At 36.4% G+C, this 19,938-nt stretch overlaps 2 protein-coding genes across 6 annotated transcripts in view; both read left to right on the forward strand.

Moving 5' to 3' along the window:
- Positions 1–19,938, forward strand: part of LOC128022286 (kazrin) — a 161,715-nt gene that overhangs the window by 53,072 nt on the left and 88,705 nt on the right. The window lies entirely within an intron of this gene.
- On the forward strand, positions 6–3,284 carry LOC128022806 (cerebellin-4; the record flags this gene model as incomplete). The annotated part of the gene is made up of 2 exons (XM_052610594.1): positions 6–128; positions 628–3,284. Coding segments are annotated over 2 exons (321 nt in total), but the record flags the coding sequence as incomplete, so codon positions are not given.

Raw genomic sequence — 19,938 nt, forward strand, 5'->3', positions numbered from 1 at the left:
ACTTTTTGCAGGTTCTTGTCAACATAGGAAACTATTTCACACTGGAATCCGTCTTTCTTTGTCCCCGGAAAGGAATCTACAGCTTTAACTTCCACGTTATTAAAGTGTACCAGAGCCAGACTATACAAGTAAGCACTGAATATATCTCTCACACCAAGAAAATATTTAATCAAATTCATTCAGTTTCCTATTTGAGTTCCATAATGAACAGAGTTAGAGAAATAGGAGACTGGGTAATATTTGAAGCCTGTATAAATATTGCATTTTAAATGTGTTCTCAGTTCATTACAATACACTGTATAGTCTGTATATTCTCATGAATTATTGCAATATATTATATTATAATAATCAAATTTGTTATTTGTCATGCAGGAACTTCTAATCAGTTTTCACTGCTTTTTCATACAAGGAAACTCATACTTTAGTTGCTAAGAACAGTTTCACATTTTTTACATTAACATACACACTTGTTTTTCTTGATTAATAAATTAGAATTAAAATATCCATATTTTTGAAAGTTTATTTTTTTAATTAAAAAGCAACAATTTCCTCAATTTATGAACTTGTACTTTTAAAACTGTCATTTAGAATTTTGCAATAAATGATTTGATGTTCTCTGTTTTCCAGGTGAATTTAATGCTGAATGGAAAGCCAGTGATCTCTGCCTTTGCCGGTGACAAAGATGTGACGCGGGAGGCCGCCACCAATGGAGTCCTGCTGCACCTCAACAAAGAAGACAAGGTTTATCTGAAACTGGAGAAGGGCAATCTGGTAGGCGGATGGCAGTACTCCACCTTTTCTGGCTTTCTTGTTTTCCCTCTGTAAAGCAAACAGAAAGACCTCCATCTTTGCTGTCCAATTGTCATTGTGTAACCGGTCTTTCAGCATTTATTGGAGGATCTCAAATGGAATCATAATTCCAGACATTCATTCAGCTGTTGTCAGTACAGACTACTGGAAAAAAGCAACAGTGACGGTGAATCTGGAGAGAGGACATCTTCTTCAGTGCAATATCGCTTTCTCCTGCAAGTCGTTCTTCGTGTCTCCAGGAGGTTCAGCACATCTTTTCAGACTCTTTGTTTGTTTTGTTGTAGATGTTTGTGTTGCTTTTCTTTAGCGTGTGGTTTTTAATGAAATGAGGAATCCTGATCATAATCTCTTAATATGGACATTTCCTCACAGAAAGGAAATGCATGAAACATTCTGGCCAATTGAGGGTTCAATATAAAAAAAAGGCGATATGTTATAGTAATTAATAATTAATCAATTATATAATCGCAGATGCAATTTAACTTTCAGCCCTATAGAAGATGTAGATGAGTTTTTTGTTTGTTTATCAGAGCAGATTTGTAGAAATCTAGCATCACATCACTTGCTCAGCAATGGATGTTCTTCAGTGAATGGGTGCCGTCAGAATGAGAGTCCAAGCAATAATACACAAGTAATCCACACCACTCCAGTCCATCAGTTAATGTTGTTTTGTGAAGTGAAAAGCTGCATGTTTTTAATATACAAATTCATCACTTAAGCGTTTTTAACATCAAACCATTGCTTCCGGTTCATATACAAGTCCATAATCCATAACACTTTTTCCGGTGAATAAGTGTCTCGTCCGAATGATCAAAACACTGTACTAACACCATTTACAAACAAAAATAGTTTTAAACATGTGTCAGTGGATTTTGATGTGAGAAAAAAAATGGACAAGGAACTTTCCACTGAAGGAAGAATGGTTGATGAGCTCACATTTTGGTCAAAATCTACCGTTTAGGGTTAAAATGCCTGAAAGGGTTAGTTCACCCAAAATGAAAATTCTGTTATTAATTATTCAGCCTCATGTCGTTCCACACCCGTAAGACCTTTGTCTATCTTTGGAATACAAATAAATATATTTTTGATGACCCAAATGTTGTCAGATTTCCTTCCATTAACTGCCTTTGAAACTTCACCTTTGATGCTTCAAAAACTTCATAAAGACATCAGAAAACTAATCCATATGAATCAAGCGGTTTAGTTCAAATGTTCTGTAAATAATTTTTTTTTTTTTTTTTATGATGAACAGATTTAATATAGACTTTTACTTGAATGTAAACATTGTTCTGTATATGTACATAAGCAGCAGCTCATCTGAACCTGAATAACACACAAGAACGGAGCTCTTCCAGAAGCTCAAACGTTCAGCGTAACACACATGAAGAGGAGTAATTAATGACAGGATTTTTATTTTGGGGTGAACTGACCCTTTAATGATAAATGTGTTTCTTACAAACATTCAGGTTTTCACTTCATAAGATGTTCATTGATGGACTGGAGTGGTGTGGATTATTGTGATGTTATGATCAACTGTTTGGCTGTTCGGCACCCATTCACTGCAGAGCATCCGTTGCTGAGCAAGTGATGCAATGCTACACTTTTCCAAATCTGTTCCCATGAAGAAACAAATTCATTTACATCTAGGATGGCCCGAGGGTGAGCAAATTTTCATTTCATTTTTGGGTGAACTATTCCTTTAACTGTTAAATGGCGAACCTATTAGCCTGACACAATGTTTTAATTTAAAGGTGTTTCCATTTGTTTCCATCCATCATGGTGGCAGTAATACATCAAATGAAACAAAAGAACATTATAATGGCTAGGTTTCTCAATGTGCTCCATACTTTCTACATTTCAAAAACATTATAAGTATTGTCTTCTCCAAACTCCAAGATTGCAAGATGGAGATTTGCGCTGTGAAAATCACACCAGACAGCTTGTTTTTCGGGTTGCATTTGTGACATTACTTGATTTTGCATAGTTCCTTTGGTCAGTCGGGTGCTAAAACAACACAGCGTGTAAATAAACGTGGGTGCAATTCTTTCTTAACTTGCCTTGTAAAGAAAAGGGAGGTTATGTTTTTGTTTTCTTGTTAAAAATGCCAGGATCGTCTCAACAGGAAAATATGAAACGTAATTATTGATTTCCATCCTGCAATAATAAAAAGCTCATTTTCACTGTTAAGAGGTGTTAAAAGGAATATTTGTGTGATCCATTCAGTGATTTCACGTCGAGTGTTACAGCACAGTTTGATTCAACAGAGTCTTTGACAGCATATGACAAAGCATCATGGGGAGGTGGAAAGGTGTCAATTAGCTCAGACAAGCTGCTGTAATACCCTTCAGTTAACTCTATTAGAAAGTGAACAGTGCATCACCGCACCATTCATATGCTTTTAGAATTACTGGCTGTCAATCTTGAGTCTTTTATACTGTGTGGAAGAAGTTACAGCAGAACTGTAGTACACTAGACGCCGGTTAGTTCAGAAATAATGATTTTTTATTTATTTTATATATATGTGTGTGTGTGTGTGTGTGTGTGTGTGTGTGTGTGTGTGTGTGTGAGTGAGAAAGAGATAGACACACACACACATACATATAAATACAGGTGTTGGTCATATAATTAGAATATCATAAAAAATGTGATTTATTCCACACTAATTCCATTCAAAAACTGAAACTTGCATATTATATTCATTATACACAGACTGATATATTTCAAATGTATATTTATTTTAATGTTGATGATTATAACTGACAACTAAGGAAAATCCCAAATTCAGCATCTCAGAAAATTAGAATATAACTTAAGACCAATTCAAAGAAAGGATTTTTAGAAATCTTGGCCAACTGAAAAGTATGAGCATGGACAGCACTCAAAAGTTGGTGCTCCTTTTGACTGAATGACTGCAGCAATGTGGTGTGGCATGGAGTCGATCAGTCTGTGGCACTGCTCAGGTGTTATGAGAGCCCAGGTTACTCTGATAGTGGCCTTCAGCTCTTCTGCATTCTTGGGTCTGGCATATCACATCTTCCTCTTCACAATACCCCATAGATTTTCTATGTGGTTAAGGTCAGGCGAGTTTGCTGGCCAATTAAGAACAGGAATATAATGGTCCTCAAACCAGGTACTGGTAGCTTTGGCACTGTGTGCAGGTGCCAAGTCCTGTTGGAAAGTGAAATCTGCATCTCCATAAAGTTGGTCAGCAGCAGGAAGCATGAAGTGCTCTAAAACTTTCTGGTATACGGCTGTGTTGACCTTGGACCACAGAAAACACAGTGGACCAACACCAGCAGATGACATGGCACTGCAAACCATCACTGACTGCGGAAACTTTACACTGGACCTCAAGCAAAGTGGATTGTGTGCCTCTCCTCTCTTCCTCCAGACTCTGGGACCCTGATTTCCAAAGAAAATGGCAAATTTACTTTCATCAGAGAACATAACCGTGGACCACTCCGCAGCAGTCCAGTCCTTTTTGAAGCGAGACACTTCTGACGCTGTCTGTTGTTCAAGAGTGGCTTGACACAAGGAATGCGAAGCTGAAACCCATGTCTTGCATACATCTGTGTGTAGTGGTTCTTGAAGCACTGACTCCAGCTGCAGTCCACTCTTTGTGAATCTCCCCCACGTTTTTGAATGGGTTTTGTTTCACAATCCTCTCCAGGGTGCGGTTATCCCGATTTCTTGTACACTTTTTTTTTTTTCTACCTCATCTTTTCCTTCCCATCGCCTCTCTATTAATGTGCTTGGACACAGAGCTTTGTGAACAGCCAGCCTCTTTTGCACTGACCTTTTGTGTCTTGCCCTCCTTGTGCAAGGTGTCAATGGTCGTCTTTTGGACAACTGTCAAGACAGCTGTCTTCCCCATCATCGTGTAGCCTACAGAACTAGACTGAGACCATTTAAAGCCATTTCCAGGTGTTTTGATTTAATTATCTGATTAGAGTGTGGCCCCAGGTGTTTTCAATATTGAAGGAGACAAAAGAGGAGTGACGACAGTGAAGGACGAGAGAGGTTTGTGTTTATTTTATTATTAAAGCTTTATTTTGATTGGCCAAAAATAAATAAATAAAATGAATAAATAAATAAAACCCAGGCCTGGTCCTCTCTCGTCCTTCCTCTTTTGTTTCCTTCGTGGGACTCGAGACCAGTGAGTGTAGCATGTGTAACTCATTTCTAATCACTCCACCGGTCTCGGCCCCGCCCCACTCGTCACATTGAGCCTTTTCACAATATTCTAATTTTCTGAGATACTAAGACCAACACCTGTACATACATATATATACAAAAAAAGAGCATTCGGGTTTGGATTGACATAAGGGTGAGTAAATTAGTGGGTGAACAATTCTTTGAAGTTTTGGTTTTAATATTATAATTGGCTCAACCACAAGTTGGCACCTAATATATAATAATTCAGAGGATTAGTGAGAACTCCATACAAGCTATTAATGCATAAAGTGGCTCATTGTTTCAAAAGGTGCAATAAAAAAAAACAACAAAAAAAAAACATTTAAACATGCAATAAACATTTTCTATATTTCAGTTTATTAAGAATGATGTTTTAAAGGGGGGGGGGGTGAAATGCTATTTCATGCATATTGAGTTTTTTACACTGTTAAAGAGTTGGATTCCCATGCTAAACATGGACAAAATGTAAAATATTAAGTTGTACGTTTGAAGGGGTATTTTTGTTCCAAAAATACCTCTTCCGGTTTGTCACAAGTTTGGGAAAGTTTTTTTCGAGTATGGCTCTGTGTGACGTTAGATGGAGCGGAATTTCCTTATATGGGTCCTGAGGCACTTCTGCCGGAAGAGCGCGCGCTCCAGTATAGCAGAGCACTGAGAGCACAGCAGACTTCACTGATCAGAGAGAGAGACCGAATTGTCACAAAAGAAGTGTGTTTTTGGTTGCCAGGGCAAGACAACCCTGCACAGATTACCAAAAAAAACAAAAAACAGCATTAAGGGACCAGTGGATGGAGTTTATTTTTACAGAGCATCAACGGAGTTGTGCAAGTGTTTTTGTCAGGCGGTGAGTAAAACTGCTTCAAATATCTCTGTGTTGTTAACTTAGCTATCGGCGCGTAAGCACATCAAGTAAACAACATGCGATGTTGGCATCAAACTGTACTTTCCACATGTACAGCTTAAAAAAAAAAGTTGCTATATGTCAAATAATTTTTCTTTTTTTTTTGCAGTTTTCACAAGTCAGTTGAAATGAGTAGAACACACAGGTGTTCGTACATAACTTTCGATATGTATTGCACGTCAACAGACAGCAAGAGTTTTATCCTGCCCTTCAAGTATTATCTTTGTAAGAAAAGTGTTTTGGGCCACTAGCTTTGTAGATTAGTGTCACACATTACATGCACGTTCTTGCCTTTGACCACAATGAATTTGAAGTAGTGCTTATATCTCCACCTTGAAAATGCCAACTTTTCATCGGATTGCTCTTGACTTGCCATTTCTGCAGCTGCTGCGAATCTGTGCTGTTGCGTGTGTGTGTTTGGTGCCGCTGGCACTGGCGCGTTCCGGCATGTGTGTAAAAACTCTGGCTCTGATTGGCTACCATGAAACATATGACTCCTGCCTTAGCTAATCATAATCGCTTATCTCGTCATTAACCCACCTCCCCACACTCGCTGTGTGAGCCAGGGGTGCGTTCGGATTGCATAGTTTATTAAATCAATGCATAGTTACGCACCGTATTTAACTTTCAGTAATGGTAACGGCGTTGTAACGATGGGAAAAGTAATTAGTTAGATTACCCCGTTACTGAAAAAATAACGTCGTTACCTAACGCCGTTCTTTTAAATGCCGTCATTCCAAACACTGGTAATGTCACAGCTTCCAAACGCTCTCAATGCAAAAGCTTACTCGCGCTCGTGATTCTTTAGCTCCGCCCACACGTCATGCCTCCAGGCGCTCGTGTTTTTCCGGGAAAAATCAGTACAGACTATCTTTCTCTTATAAATATAATAAAACTAAAGACTTTTTGGAGTTATGAAGGATGCAGTACTACTCTATAGGTACTCAAGATTAACAGGATATTGAGTGAAAACGAGCATTTCACCCCTCCTTTAATGAGAGATTAACTTGACATTGAGTACATTTTCTTCAATGCACACACTTCAAACCTTCAGCTGTGTTCAATAGCTGCGCTTTATCAGTTTCCCTGGAAAGCCTTTCATATTGTCTGCCACTTAACAGATTCTTGCTAATTAATATATTTTTATTGAACAAACTCAATATTTGATAGATTAAAAAGTCAAAAAAGTAAACGTTCAATCAACCATGTGGCTATAAAAACTATAAAAACGCTGTGGTGGTTTGAGTCTTCAATTAACTTTAAGATTCAACACAATCTTTATGACTCGCACGGCAAATTGAATACCATGAGCCACATGTAAAAAAAATAAAAATAATATATATATATTGTTCCTCTCGCTTTTCACCCTGTATGCCAAATGTTGTATCCATCTTTGTAAATATTTTCATTCTCACTCTGTCACTATTTTTACACTATTTGTTGATACGAAGAGTCATATTTCATGAAGGACAGATTGGCCTGATTTTATCAATGATTTGAACCTGATATGTCACATGACTGATCTGTTGCTCAAACTGTCTGCCGTACATGTTTTATGCTCCAGTGAGCTATTAAATAGAAATCCATGGGAAAATCATACTGAACTTTTTGAACCCACATGGCAAGGACCTGAGAAGCTTGTGACACAGTCTAGTTTTAATTTAATGTAAAAGACCTATTTTTATATTATTTATGATTTTATATCTGTGAATGGTCTTATGGTTATGTGCATCATGGACATGTTTACATCAAAGTTTCTTTGGTTGAAAACAATGGATTTCATACGTTTGCATTAATGGATTTGGTGTGACGAGAGAAAGACTTGCGAATAGGCTTTGCATCAATACTGAAACATTTCTTTCCCACATTCCTGAATGTCCAAACCGAACAAGAGACATTCAAGACTGAAACGGTTAAAAGCCTAAACAACAGAAGAAATCATGTTCGATGACATGGGGGACTTGGATAATGAAAACAAGAGCAACATCCGGTCTGTGTCATTGATTACTAATCACTGAAATGTGTGATTTTAACAAAAAGCCTTTAAACCATCATGTGTTTCTGTACAATTAAAATGAAGCATCTGTAATGAATATTTGTCTTTGTTCATTTTCACGGCTGATTTTCTGTGCATGTGAACACAGAGATTTGATTTGAAATGAGAGTATCTTGCACACAGCATTATGTTTCTGTAACCTCAGATTCAAAGATGCAAGATTAAGTACACTCTCAATCCACAAACGAATTGTTGTTTGACTTGTCATTTAGGTCTTTCCTGGAAAATCTACAACAAAACTTTGAGAAACACAAGCATGCCATTTAATATAAAACATAAAACTTTTAACCCGGTGAATCAAGAGCAGCTGGCAGCCAGTGTAGGCTTACAGGCTTAATTCTGCACATATAATGTTCAACCAAAAAAAAAAAAAAAAAAACTTACATTTACTAACATTTACTCTCTCTCAGGCTATTCAATCTGTAGAGGAGTTCAGATTTGGAGAAATGTAGCATTGCACCACTTGCCACCAATGGATGCTCTGCAGTGAATGGGTGCCATTAGAATGAGAGTCCAAACAGTTAATAAAAACATCACAATAATCCACAAACAATCCACTTCAGTCTGTCAATTAATGTCTTGAGAAACGGAAATCTGTGTGTTTGTAGGAAACAAATCCATCATCAAGGCATTTTAAATTCATACTATTGCTTCTGGCTAAAATATGAGTCTATTTACCTAGTGATAAAAGTCATCTTGTATGAACCAGGAGAGAAATATGCACAAAACAAGCACCATTTAGAAGTCAAAAGAGCCCAAAATGGTTTTAAACACATATATTGATGGATTTTGATGCAGACTTTTTCATTTAAGAAAAGCAATATTATGGGTTGAGGAATCTTATGGATTATGAAATGGAGTTGGAGATGGATGGATCATGGATTTGTTTCTTAGAAACATGTTGCTTTTCACTTCAAGCCGTTAACTGCTGGACTAGAGTGGTGTGGATTATTGTGATGTTTTCATAAGCTGTTTGGCCTCTCATTCTGACGGCACCCATTCACTGCAGAGCATCCATTGGTGAGCAAGTGATGGAATGCTACATTTCTCCAAATCTGTTCCCATAGCAAACATTTACATCTTGGGTGGTCTGAGGCTGAGAATTTTTTTTTTTTTACTATTAATTTAAGATGCCATTAAATTTACAAATTGGCATGTGCAGATTCAGACATTTGAATAGAAAAGACTTGTGAAATTGCTACATACTCTAGAGTCTAGACCCACAGAAATATGCTTGGTTTGTAAGGGATTTTTGAATGAGTTGTGCTTCATAGTGTACATCCCTATTACCAATGGAAAATGTATATTTTTCTCCATGAAATATTGCGTTCATGGAGCAATTTATTTCTTTAAAGAAAATATTAACCCTAAACCCCAAGCCATAGCAACTGCATAGCAACACCCTGTCAACCATTCACAAAATCCTCGCATCCTACATTGAACGTTTGATTGTATAAACACCAGAAATGTATTTAGAAAATCACAAATGTGGATTTAAAGCTTTCACACCAGTGTGTGACTTTAAAACCATTCTAGTCACTGTTTTAGCACATTATTTGTTAGCAAACACTTTTTGTTGCCAACAAAGGATATTGACTTGAAGAAAATCACTGAAGAATTCTTGCCGGGAGGCCTTTGGATATTGGCTAGGATATAACAATAATTAAAAATAGTGACCTAAAAAGACTGCTCTCCATACATAGTAAACAGCATTTTGTGAGTTATCCAGTTCACCACCTCAGATATATACGATTGACCACGGCATGTAGGTGGATCCTTTACAATCTGAGTGCTTTTAAAAGTTTCCCACTTAGCAGCTGAACCTCGCCGGGGTGAACAGCACCAGTCCAATTACTCTACGTATTAATTAACCCTTGAGCAACAAAAGCACACCGGCTGAACAGAGGCCTCTGTCCTGCAATAGCCAATTCTGCAGATTTCACTAACTGACATTATGCAGAATCTGCACTTCCATCTCTGAATAATTGGTCAATTTGGCCATTTTCCCCTCACGGTTCAAGAATGATAAATATGTTGCTGTGGAGGATGAACACAATGGCCTGCCAAGAACCCAGCAGAAAACGAAGCAGGTAGGATGGATTTTACTGTGGGATGCTTGCAAAGTCCCTGTTTACTGGCCTCTCCTCATTTAATATTAAACACAAGAGTTATTAAAGCAACCATCAGAGAGAGCTACTAAAAAAACGACAGGGATGGACTGAAAAAAGAGAAAGAGACAGGCAGAAGAGAAAAAAATAACCCAGGAAATGAGCAGAAGCTGCGTAATGTTGTGGATTTGGGTGAATTTTAAAACTCACAGTATTGATTTGTCTGTCCATCTGGCTGTCCATGCATCGTTTTTTTGATCCATAAATACATTTGTATGTTCTTTTTGAGCTGCTTATAAGCACAATTGACAGAATATATACAACTGAGTGTCAAAGGCACCATGACAAAGTGCCATCCAAATACAAACAGAGGCCTCGCTAAAGAGTTTTGGGCTCCAGTTCTGCTCAGTGCGTCTGCCGAAATGAGAGGGTCCTTGGTAATTATTGTCATGGATGAAATTATACACAGCTGGTGCAATTAGTCAGGAATGATCAAGATTCATTATTCATGCTGTGAGTCTTGCATTGTGCAAACAGCCAATTACATGACAGCGTGTCCAGATTGCACAAAGATTTATATAGGTGTGTGTTTGGAGACAGGTGTACAAATGTAATGTAATATTACTATACATAATAATTAGATTAATTCGAATTTGCTGTGTGTGCAATTTAATTAATATTATAATTATTATTATTATTATTTTTTAGTCTGTTTATCATTTGGTTTGAAAAGACTTGGATAAGAATGAGTCTTGCTTTTATTAAATTTTAAAAGCTGTCCTCATTCACTTTTATTTTTTTATTTTTTTTAGAAAGGAGTTATTAGGCTGTTCTGCTTCACATTTATGTGCTTTATGGAAGAAAGCATTACAGACACATCTAGTACAGTCAAAATATGTTTGATTTGACCTCATGATTTGATTATATACAGATGCATCTCAATAAATTAGAATGTCAAGGAAAAGTTAATTTATTTCAGTAATTCAAATCGTAAAACTCATGCATTAAATAAATTCAATGCACACAGACAGAAGTAGAACAAGTCTTTGGTTCTTTTCATTTTGATGATTTTGGCTTACATTGAACAAAAACCCACCAATTCACTATCTCAACAAATTAGAATACTTCATATGACCAAAAAAAAAAAAATAATAATTTTTTTTTTTTTTAGTGAATAGTTGGCCTTCTGGAAAATATGGTTATTTACTGTACATGTACTCAATACTTGGTAGAGGCTCCTTTTGCTTTAATTACTGCCTCAATTCTGCGTGGCATGGAGGTGATCAGTTTGTGGCACTGCTGAGGTGGTATAGAAGCCCAGGTTTCTTTGACAGTGGTCTTCAGCTTATCTGCATTGTTTGGTCTCTTCTCTATGGGGTTCAGGTCTGGTCAGTTGTCTGGCCAGTCAAGCACACCAACACCATGGTCATTTAACCATCTTTTGGTTCTTTTGGCAGTGTGGGCAGGTGCCAAATCCTGCTGGAAAATGAAATCAGCATCTTCAAAGAGCTGGTCAGCAGATGGAAGCATGAATTGCTCCAAAATTTCTTGGTAAACGGGTGCAGTGACTTTGGTTTTCAAAAAACGCAATGGACCAACACCAGCAGATGACATTGCACCCCAAATCATCACAGACTGTGGAAACATATGGACTTCAAGTAACTTGGGCTGTGAGCTTCTCCACCCTTCCTCCAGACTCTAGGACCCTGGTTTCCAAATGAAATACAAAACTTGCTCTCATCTGAAAAAAGGACTTTGGACCACTGGGCAACAGTCCAGTTCTTCTTCTCCTTAACCCAAGTAAGAAGCTTCTGACGTTGTCTGTGGTTCAGCAAATTCCTTGACACATCGGTGTGTGGTGGCTATTGATAAGTTGACCCCAGCTTGACAATCCTCACAAGTTCGCGGTTCACTCGGTTGGTTGTGCATCATTTTATTCCGCACTTTTTCATTCCTCTCAACTCTCTGTTAACATGCTTGGATACAGCACTCTGTGAACTGCCAGCTTGTGAAAGGTGTCAATGATTGTCTTCTGGACAACTGTCAGATCAGCAGTCATCCCCATGATTGTGTAGCCTACTGAACCTAACCACAACAAATTAGACATATCTTATAGTTTCTAACTACCAACAGCATCTTCAGTTAGAAATTCTGATCATTTGGCTAATACAGCACAATAATTCCTCAATCCAATACAATACAAGCAAATCTAAGCACTTTGAGAAAAGAAACTTGGCTCAGGGCTCCAGACTTGAATTAATGTGAAAATTTATTATTAATTTGTGGAATTGAATATCACTGTTTTGTAAAATATGTCTGTCTGTTTTGTTTACCTTACATTTTAGTGAACATGTGGTCATAAAAACAACCAGTCAATAAGCACACTAATGTCTCAGGAACCCAAAGTATTACAATTAACTTCTCCATTTCAAATGAAATATTTCAGAGAAATGGCATTTCAGCGAATCAGTTGTGAATCAGACTTAGTGAATCAGTGTGATTGTTTCATGAATCTATTTGTAACTGAAAGTGAATCAGTTCATAGAAATCATTTGTAAGAGAATCGGACATAACTGGTCGCACATGTATGGACACGTATGGATGCTAGGCTACAGATTCAAGACTTCTGTAAATTCGATTTGAAATTATTACCATTTTTACTTTAGTCGTAGTCTGAAGCCACATCTGACACACATTGCCAGTACAAAATTTACCTTTTTAAACATATCAAATTAGATAACTGTAATCACCCTGATAGCACACATAAGTCACAGACTTATGAATGGCGAGAATGGCAGTCTGACCGCAAAATATTACACATTCCGCTTAACAAAGGTGAGCCGTCATGAACATGACTCCAGAGTTTTCCATAATGGAATTGGCACAGATCTTTGTTTTCATAATGGGCTTGTAGCTTCACTTGAGTTTAAGCACACAGAGGTGAGAGATGATATTCAGAATGATCATAACAGAACAGACATGGCTTATAAGCTGCTTTCAGGTGCTGAATGAAAGACATAATGATTCTGGACAGAAATGCTTCTTATTTATTCAGACTACAGTCAGTCACTCTGACAAAGCAGCCGTGAGTCCTGTATTAAATTATTAAGAGATTCATGATGTAACACACAGGACATTCTGTATTTATCAAAAGATTAACAAAGAAATAACTGTTTAACCTTGACGTAGAGCACTGGAAAAATGCTATCATTATTTAAAAGTTACAAGTGTATAAGTAAGTTGATTTAAATGTTTTTACACTAGAACAAAAACTAAATAGGCTAAATAAAAACTACTTTAGTTTTTGTATTTCCAATCAATTCTGGATGATCAGATTTAATTAATCTACTAAACCTACATTGTCTTGTACTTTGTACATTGTTTTGCGGCCAAGAAAAGGTGGCAAATGTGGGCATGTCATATAATAAGTCACATGATCACTCTAATGCCAATTGTTTGCTCTAGTCTCCACCAATTTGATCTACACCAATGAAACTGCAAGAGTTCTTATTACTGGCAGCTGCCTGCACTGGGGTCGGCAATGATTATTTATCGTAGAATTAGATTCTCTTGATTATTTTGGTCTAAACCAAAAACAAAACGATAGGACTACATTTAGTCCTGGTTCACCTGTTATTTTTTTACAAGTTTATAAAACAGACAAATGAAGATCTGCTGCAAGGAAATGGTGGTTCAACAACTATACTGAAATGTATTGGGCAACATACCTTCTATAACAGGAAGAACCAGGTATGCTTCTCCTAATTTTGGTTTGTTTAGATGTCTTTTATGTGTTTTGCATTCATATTTTAGTAACTGCACCAGAGTTCATTTGGAAGATGAAAAGTTATCAGTCTGCTTGTTTGGTGCACACAAAGGTTCAGATGGCAGCATTCATACGTATTCAAATGAACAACACTAACATAGCAATCCTGTCAAAATTCATTTTTGTTTTTAGGCTAATCCAGCATGGCTTGCCAAAGACAGCCAGGCCACTGTAGCAGCTAGTTGTAACTTCCATCTTCCTCTTTCAGAAAAAAAATGAACTGTTTTAGTTTGAGGCTCCTCTGGGCTCGCTACTAGGTGTCTAAATGTTTCAACACCTTAAAGACATTTAGAGGCTCTTGTCTTTTTCTTTATTTCTTTTTTTAGGGAGTTTTGTACAAGTTTTAGAGGGCGATAATAAAGTGGAAAAAATATTTGCATATCTTCTCTGGGTATTTTATCACTGTAAGTGATCCGGCAACATTTCATTGTATTTTTGTTTCAACAAAGGTTTTTCAGACTTGCATTTCAAAAGAAGCAAAAGCTTGTCTGATAATACAATGATACAACACAGTTTTTACAAAAGTTACGCTGTCTCTGTGAAACGTTGCAAAGCAAAGAAAACTCAAAGTCTCCTTTAGTTGATCTAAATGATGACAAACATAACTCCTATGATTGACTCCGTGCAAAATGTTAAATTTAACAGAGATTATTTCAATACATTTGTTTCTCTTGGAATTGCTTCTATAATCGTAACCCACTTGGTCAAGTTCAAAGGTTAAAGGTTCTTATTTAGACCGTTAAAGGATTTACCCTTGTCTAATATATTCAGGTAACACATCATCAAAGTCATCTAGAACATCAAGACCGTGGGAGTCGTCGGGGGATGTACTTGTTTGGCATTTAATTATCTTCCTCTGATTTTCAAATTAGTTTTCTTTTTCACAGCAAAAAAACTAATAGACAGTGCTGGATGATGAAAAATTAAAATTGCTTGTCTGGAGACAACCAAGAGACAGTTCTATATTCAAATCATATGAGATTGCCACCCACTGCTTTTAAAAAATGCTGAAAAAAAAAACACTTGTATGGCAATTAAAGAGAGAATATGTGCTCAGGTTTGCAGGGAATGACTTTCCATGGCTGGGTTCTTCACTATAAATATTGTTTTGATTCTGATTCTTATTCAGAATGAAAATTTTAATGTTTTAATATCAGCCAAAAGCCCTTTGCAAATTAAATGTTTTAATGCATTATGGGGCGGTTCAGTTCTTCTTAGTTTGTAATTTATATTTTGATAGGATCAAAACCTTGCATCAAAATTGTCCTAAAACCAAAACAATACCCGTCCTTGTCTTAGGACAACTTTAACTTTTTTTAAAGTATACATTTGAATGATAACCCTGATCCATTCATTTATTGATTAATTGAAAATTAATGTCCTTACACAATTATAATGTTAGCATATAATCATAAAAAATCTCATGGTAAAATCTGTGATGACAGTCAGACAGTATATCTCTGATCATGCATTGCTGAGACTTATGTAAGAGTTTGCAAAGAGCTTAACCTTTGTATATACAGAAATTTGTATTGCTGCAAAATGTTATGTGCTCCAATTATTGGCTAATACTTCCCTCTAGTAAATTTATAAGTATTTTATTCAGCTGTGATTAGTAAACATTTTCTTGGAGATTTCTCCTCTTTCCAGGGAAACCTTTTAGAAAGCAAGCTGATCAATCCTTTGAGATATAAGGACAGCGGATGGACTTGTTTGGTTCATAGAAAACTTGGCGACCAATCAGTTGCCCCTGAGGTTTCCCTCCATGAGCAAACATGCTTTCTCTGCTCCTTTTATGATAAATGACTCCTATGTCTCATCCAATAAGCAAATGGTAGACCATAAGCTGGCCTTGGAATAGCCTGAGGACAGAGGGATAATATGTAACACTGTGACAGAGGACAGATTCAATTGTTTGCTGTTTATTGATACCAGAGGCATCTAGATCTAATTTATACAACAGTCAGGCCAGGTAACAGCAACACTCCCTGTGAATACAAACCTTAAATACTTAACTGAAGGGGAATAACATCTTGATAGAGGTTTACAAATGATACTAGCTGAGGTGGCATGTATAGTTTATGTATACAATTATATCCCATATTTCTTATAATTAGAGTGGCTTGCTTATGTAAGCATCACTATTGTTATACCTCATATACTGTACTGTTAGTCTTCTTCCTCTAAGAAAACGTTGTGCTACAGACAGAAGTGAAGCTTCAAAGTAATTGCATTTATGATTTTTGTGGCAATGCAATGGACCATAAATTAACACAGAACTGAATTCCGTCATTTCATTTTCTTGTAATAAACTCTAAAACTCTTTACCTCCTTATTTTCTATTACTGCACAGTTTTATGCTGTTTTCTGCCTGCTGTTTCACTGGCTTCTTGACTTAACAAAAGCTGCTGAGAACAAAGAATTGTGGTCTGTGTGGATGAAGCCCCATGCATCATATAACCTCCTCCGAGACACGCAAACTACCGCGAGGAGAAGCGCAAAAGTGCTGCTGGGCTGAATTCTCATCTTTGTCTGCCATAATCTTTGCATTTGGGAGAGACCCATCAGTAAGTGAGATCTAGAAGCGAGAGACTCATGTTTCTGTCTGTCCATCATCACTTCCAAATCTCCAAATCTGTCTGTCAATCTTCATTGCATGATCTGTCAGATCAGGGGTTTCTCAATTAACTAATTGATGCAGATGCGCAAAAGGCAATAGTCGAGGGAGATGTTGATGTAGAGTGGTTTATTAGTAGTAGAACAAAGCAGATGGCATCTTTTACACATCTTCTTAAAAAGCTCATAACAGGAAACAATTTTTTTTCTTGATGTTTTGAAAATAAAGAGGTCAAAAAGTCATTTAGAGGTCAAAACTCCCCTATCAGTTTTATATATATATATATATATATATATGGGGAAGTCGTGGCCTAATGGTTAGTGGGTTGGACTCCCAATCGAAGGGTTGTAGGTTCTAGGCCGGACGGAATTGTGGGTGGGGGGAGTGCATGTACAGTTCTCTCTCCACCTTCAATACCATGACTTAGGTGCCCTTGAGCAAGGCATCAAACCCCCAACTGCTCCCCGGGCGCCGCAGCATAAATGGCTGCCCACTGCTCCGGGTGTGTGCTCACAGTGTGTGTGTGTGTGTGTGTGTGTTCACTGCTCTGTGTGTGTGCATTTCGGATGGGTTAAATGCAGAGAACAAATTCTGAGTATGGGTCACCATACTTGGCTGAATGTCACTTCACTCACTCACTCATATATATTGCCAAACACTTAAATCGTCATTACATCGTTGTGCAAATAGGTTGCGACAAATGACCGTCTTTATCAGTGGATCATTCATTCAACCAGTTCAATCGAAATAGGCCTACTGATTCACTCTGAGCTCCTGACTCGATGAACTGATTTGTTTAAAATGATTCGTTCAGGAACACACCAGTATTGTGCTGCTTGGAGAGGTTTCAAGAGTTTCAGCTGTAAATCTCGCAGTGGCAAAGTACTTGAAAGAGCAAAAGGCTACAATACACAATCTGATTTTTGTACTCTACACATTCTTAGTTTCTATTTCAAAGATTGTTGTGTGAACCTGTTCAAATGTAATTCTGGCTCTGAAAATCGTCTGTTAGCATTGTGAAGATAAGATCTGTTTTTGAAAACTGCAAACACGCCTCCTGTACTGCATTTCATATGTGAAGACAATGTTTACATGTGTCTTAAAGGCATAGCAGCATCTAAACAACACACACACACACACACACACACATATATATACATCAGGATCATAGAGAGTTGAAAATAAAACTTAACTTTTCTTTCTTTTTTTATAGTTCATTCCCCATTTATTTTATTCATATCAGTGGAACTTTGTTAAAATATTGAATGGTATATACAGTTATTAATTTATATGAATAAATAAATGCATAACCTGACGGGACATCCCACTATGTAGTGCTCCACCAAATGCATCCACGGATGAATATGACTTCTGAATGATGAAAATAATCAGCGAGTCATCTGTGATAAAATAAATATAATTTGTAAAATGTAGTAGTAATAATGATAATAATATTTTTATAGGAAAAAAAGTGTTTAACTTAACATCCTTATAGTTCTGGAGCATTGACATCAAATAAAAAATTACATGAAACGAATGAATGATATAAGATTAGATGATATATAATTTAAGGTCTAAATAATATGGTAAAGAATGATAAATAATGATTTTTAAATCCAATTCATATTGTAAATAACTTCTGAAATACCCAACAACAAACCCCTAAAATAATTAAAAGAATCTGATCTATAGAAATGTTCTTCCATGACCAAAAAGGATGTGTGAGTTTCAACTGAACAAAATCTGAATAAAGATTCTACCGCTCTACTTTTGGGAATCCTTTTCCTGAAAATGTCAAAAAAAGCCAAACCGATCTCACGGCAATTCGTACATTTTTCACAAGGTGGCTTATTCGTACGAATTCGTATGACCGCACTCGTACAAATTCATACGATTGTTGCCAAATCGTACGTATTTTACGATTTGCACAATTCGTATGAATTTGTACGAATGACCTAGACCTAACCCCGCCCCTAAACCCAACCGGGTTAGCCACTGGGATCGTATAAAATCGTATGAGTGAGGTCGTACAAATTCGTACGAATAAGCCACCTCGTAAAATAAGTACGAATTGGTCGTGAGATAGCATTGCAAAAGCAGACTCCAGAGAGGGAATTTGTTTGAGGAGAATAAAATTTATATTATTTTATTTTTTATTCTTTTGGGATGTTTTGAGAGAAAGGGGGAGAATGTAAATGATCTAACTCAAGTTTGCAGGAACAGAAGTCGAGTTAACGGATGGCAGGTGCTTGTGTAAACTCTGACCTTTAGAGTCTTACATGGAAATGAAACCCACAAAGATGCATTCAATTGATCAAGGGTGACAGTAAAGGATTTACAATGTATGTTTTTCAAATAAATTCTGTTTTTGAACTTTTTATTCATGAAATAATCCATAAAATGTATCACGGTTTTCACAAAAAATATGAAACATCATATTTTCAACATTTGATAATAATCAAAAATGTTTTTATTTAAGCAGCAAATCAGCATATTAGAATGATTTCTGATGGATCATGCAACACTAAACAAAGGAGTAATGATGCTGAAAATACAGCTTTGATCACAGAAATAAATGACATTTTAAAATATATTTAAATTCAAAAGTTATTTTTAATTGTAATAATATTTCACAATATTACTTTTTTATCAAAAAATATGCAGCTTTGGAGAGCACGGGAAACTCCTTAAAAAGAAAAACATTTAAATTGTAGTGTACTTCTCAAGTTGAGCTGTAAACTGAAGTCAAGTCTTGTTCTGTTGCCCCTGAAAACTCTGCTGTGTTATCAGTTTGATTCAGGACAGATTTACACCCAGACGAATGCTGTCGGACAGTAAACATCACCCTTATCTTCATGTCTAAAAGTTTGTGTCTAAACTGAATGTTAAAAAAAAACAATACATAAGCACATATGCTTACAATATATGTCAGTGTCCCTGAAAATAACCATTATATATAGACTAGTTCTGCAGCATGTGTCAAAATAGGACAACAAACTAACTACAATAGCTGGTCAGCATATTAGACGTTTAAGAGTATGATAAAATGCACAAACTATACACTAAAGGATGATCATTATCAAATTTTGTGTGTGTGTGTGTGTGTGTGTGTGTGTGTGTATATATATATATATATATATATATATATATATATATATATATATATATATATATATATATATATATATGTATATGTGTATATGTGTGTGTGTTCATTTCAGTAATTCAACTCAGATTGTGAAACTCATTTATTAAATTCAGTTCACACAGCCTGAAGTAGTTTAAGTTTTTGGATCTTTTAATTGTGATGGTTTTGGCTCAAAATTAACAAAAACTCACCAAATCACAACCTGAACAAATTAGAATACTTCATAAGACCAATAAAAAAAAATAAAAATATATATATTTTGTTGTTGCTGAGATGTT

Source organism: Carassius gibelio, chromosome A11 (assembly GCF_023724105.1).
Source record: "Carassius gibelio isolate Cgi1373 ecotype wild population from Czech Republic chromosome A11, carGib1.2-hapl.c, whole genome shotgun sequence".
In the NCBI taxonomy this organism is placed as follows: Eukaryota; Metazoa; Chordata; class Actinopteri; order Cypriniformes; family Cyprinidae; genus Carassius; species Carassius gibelio.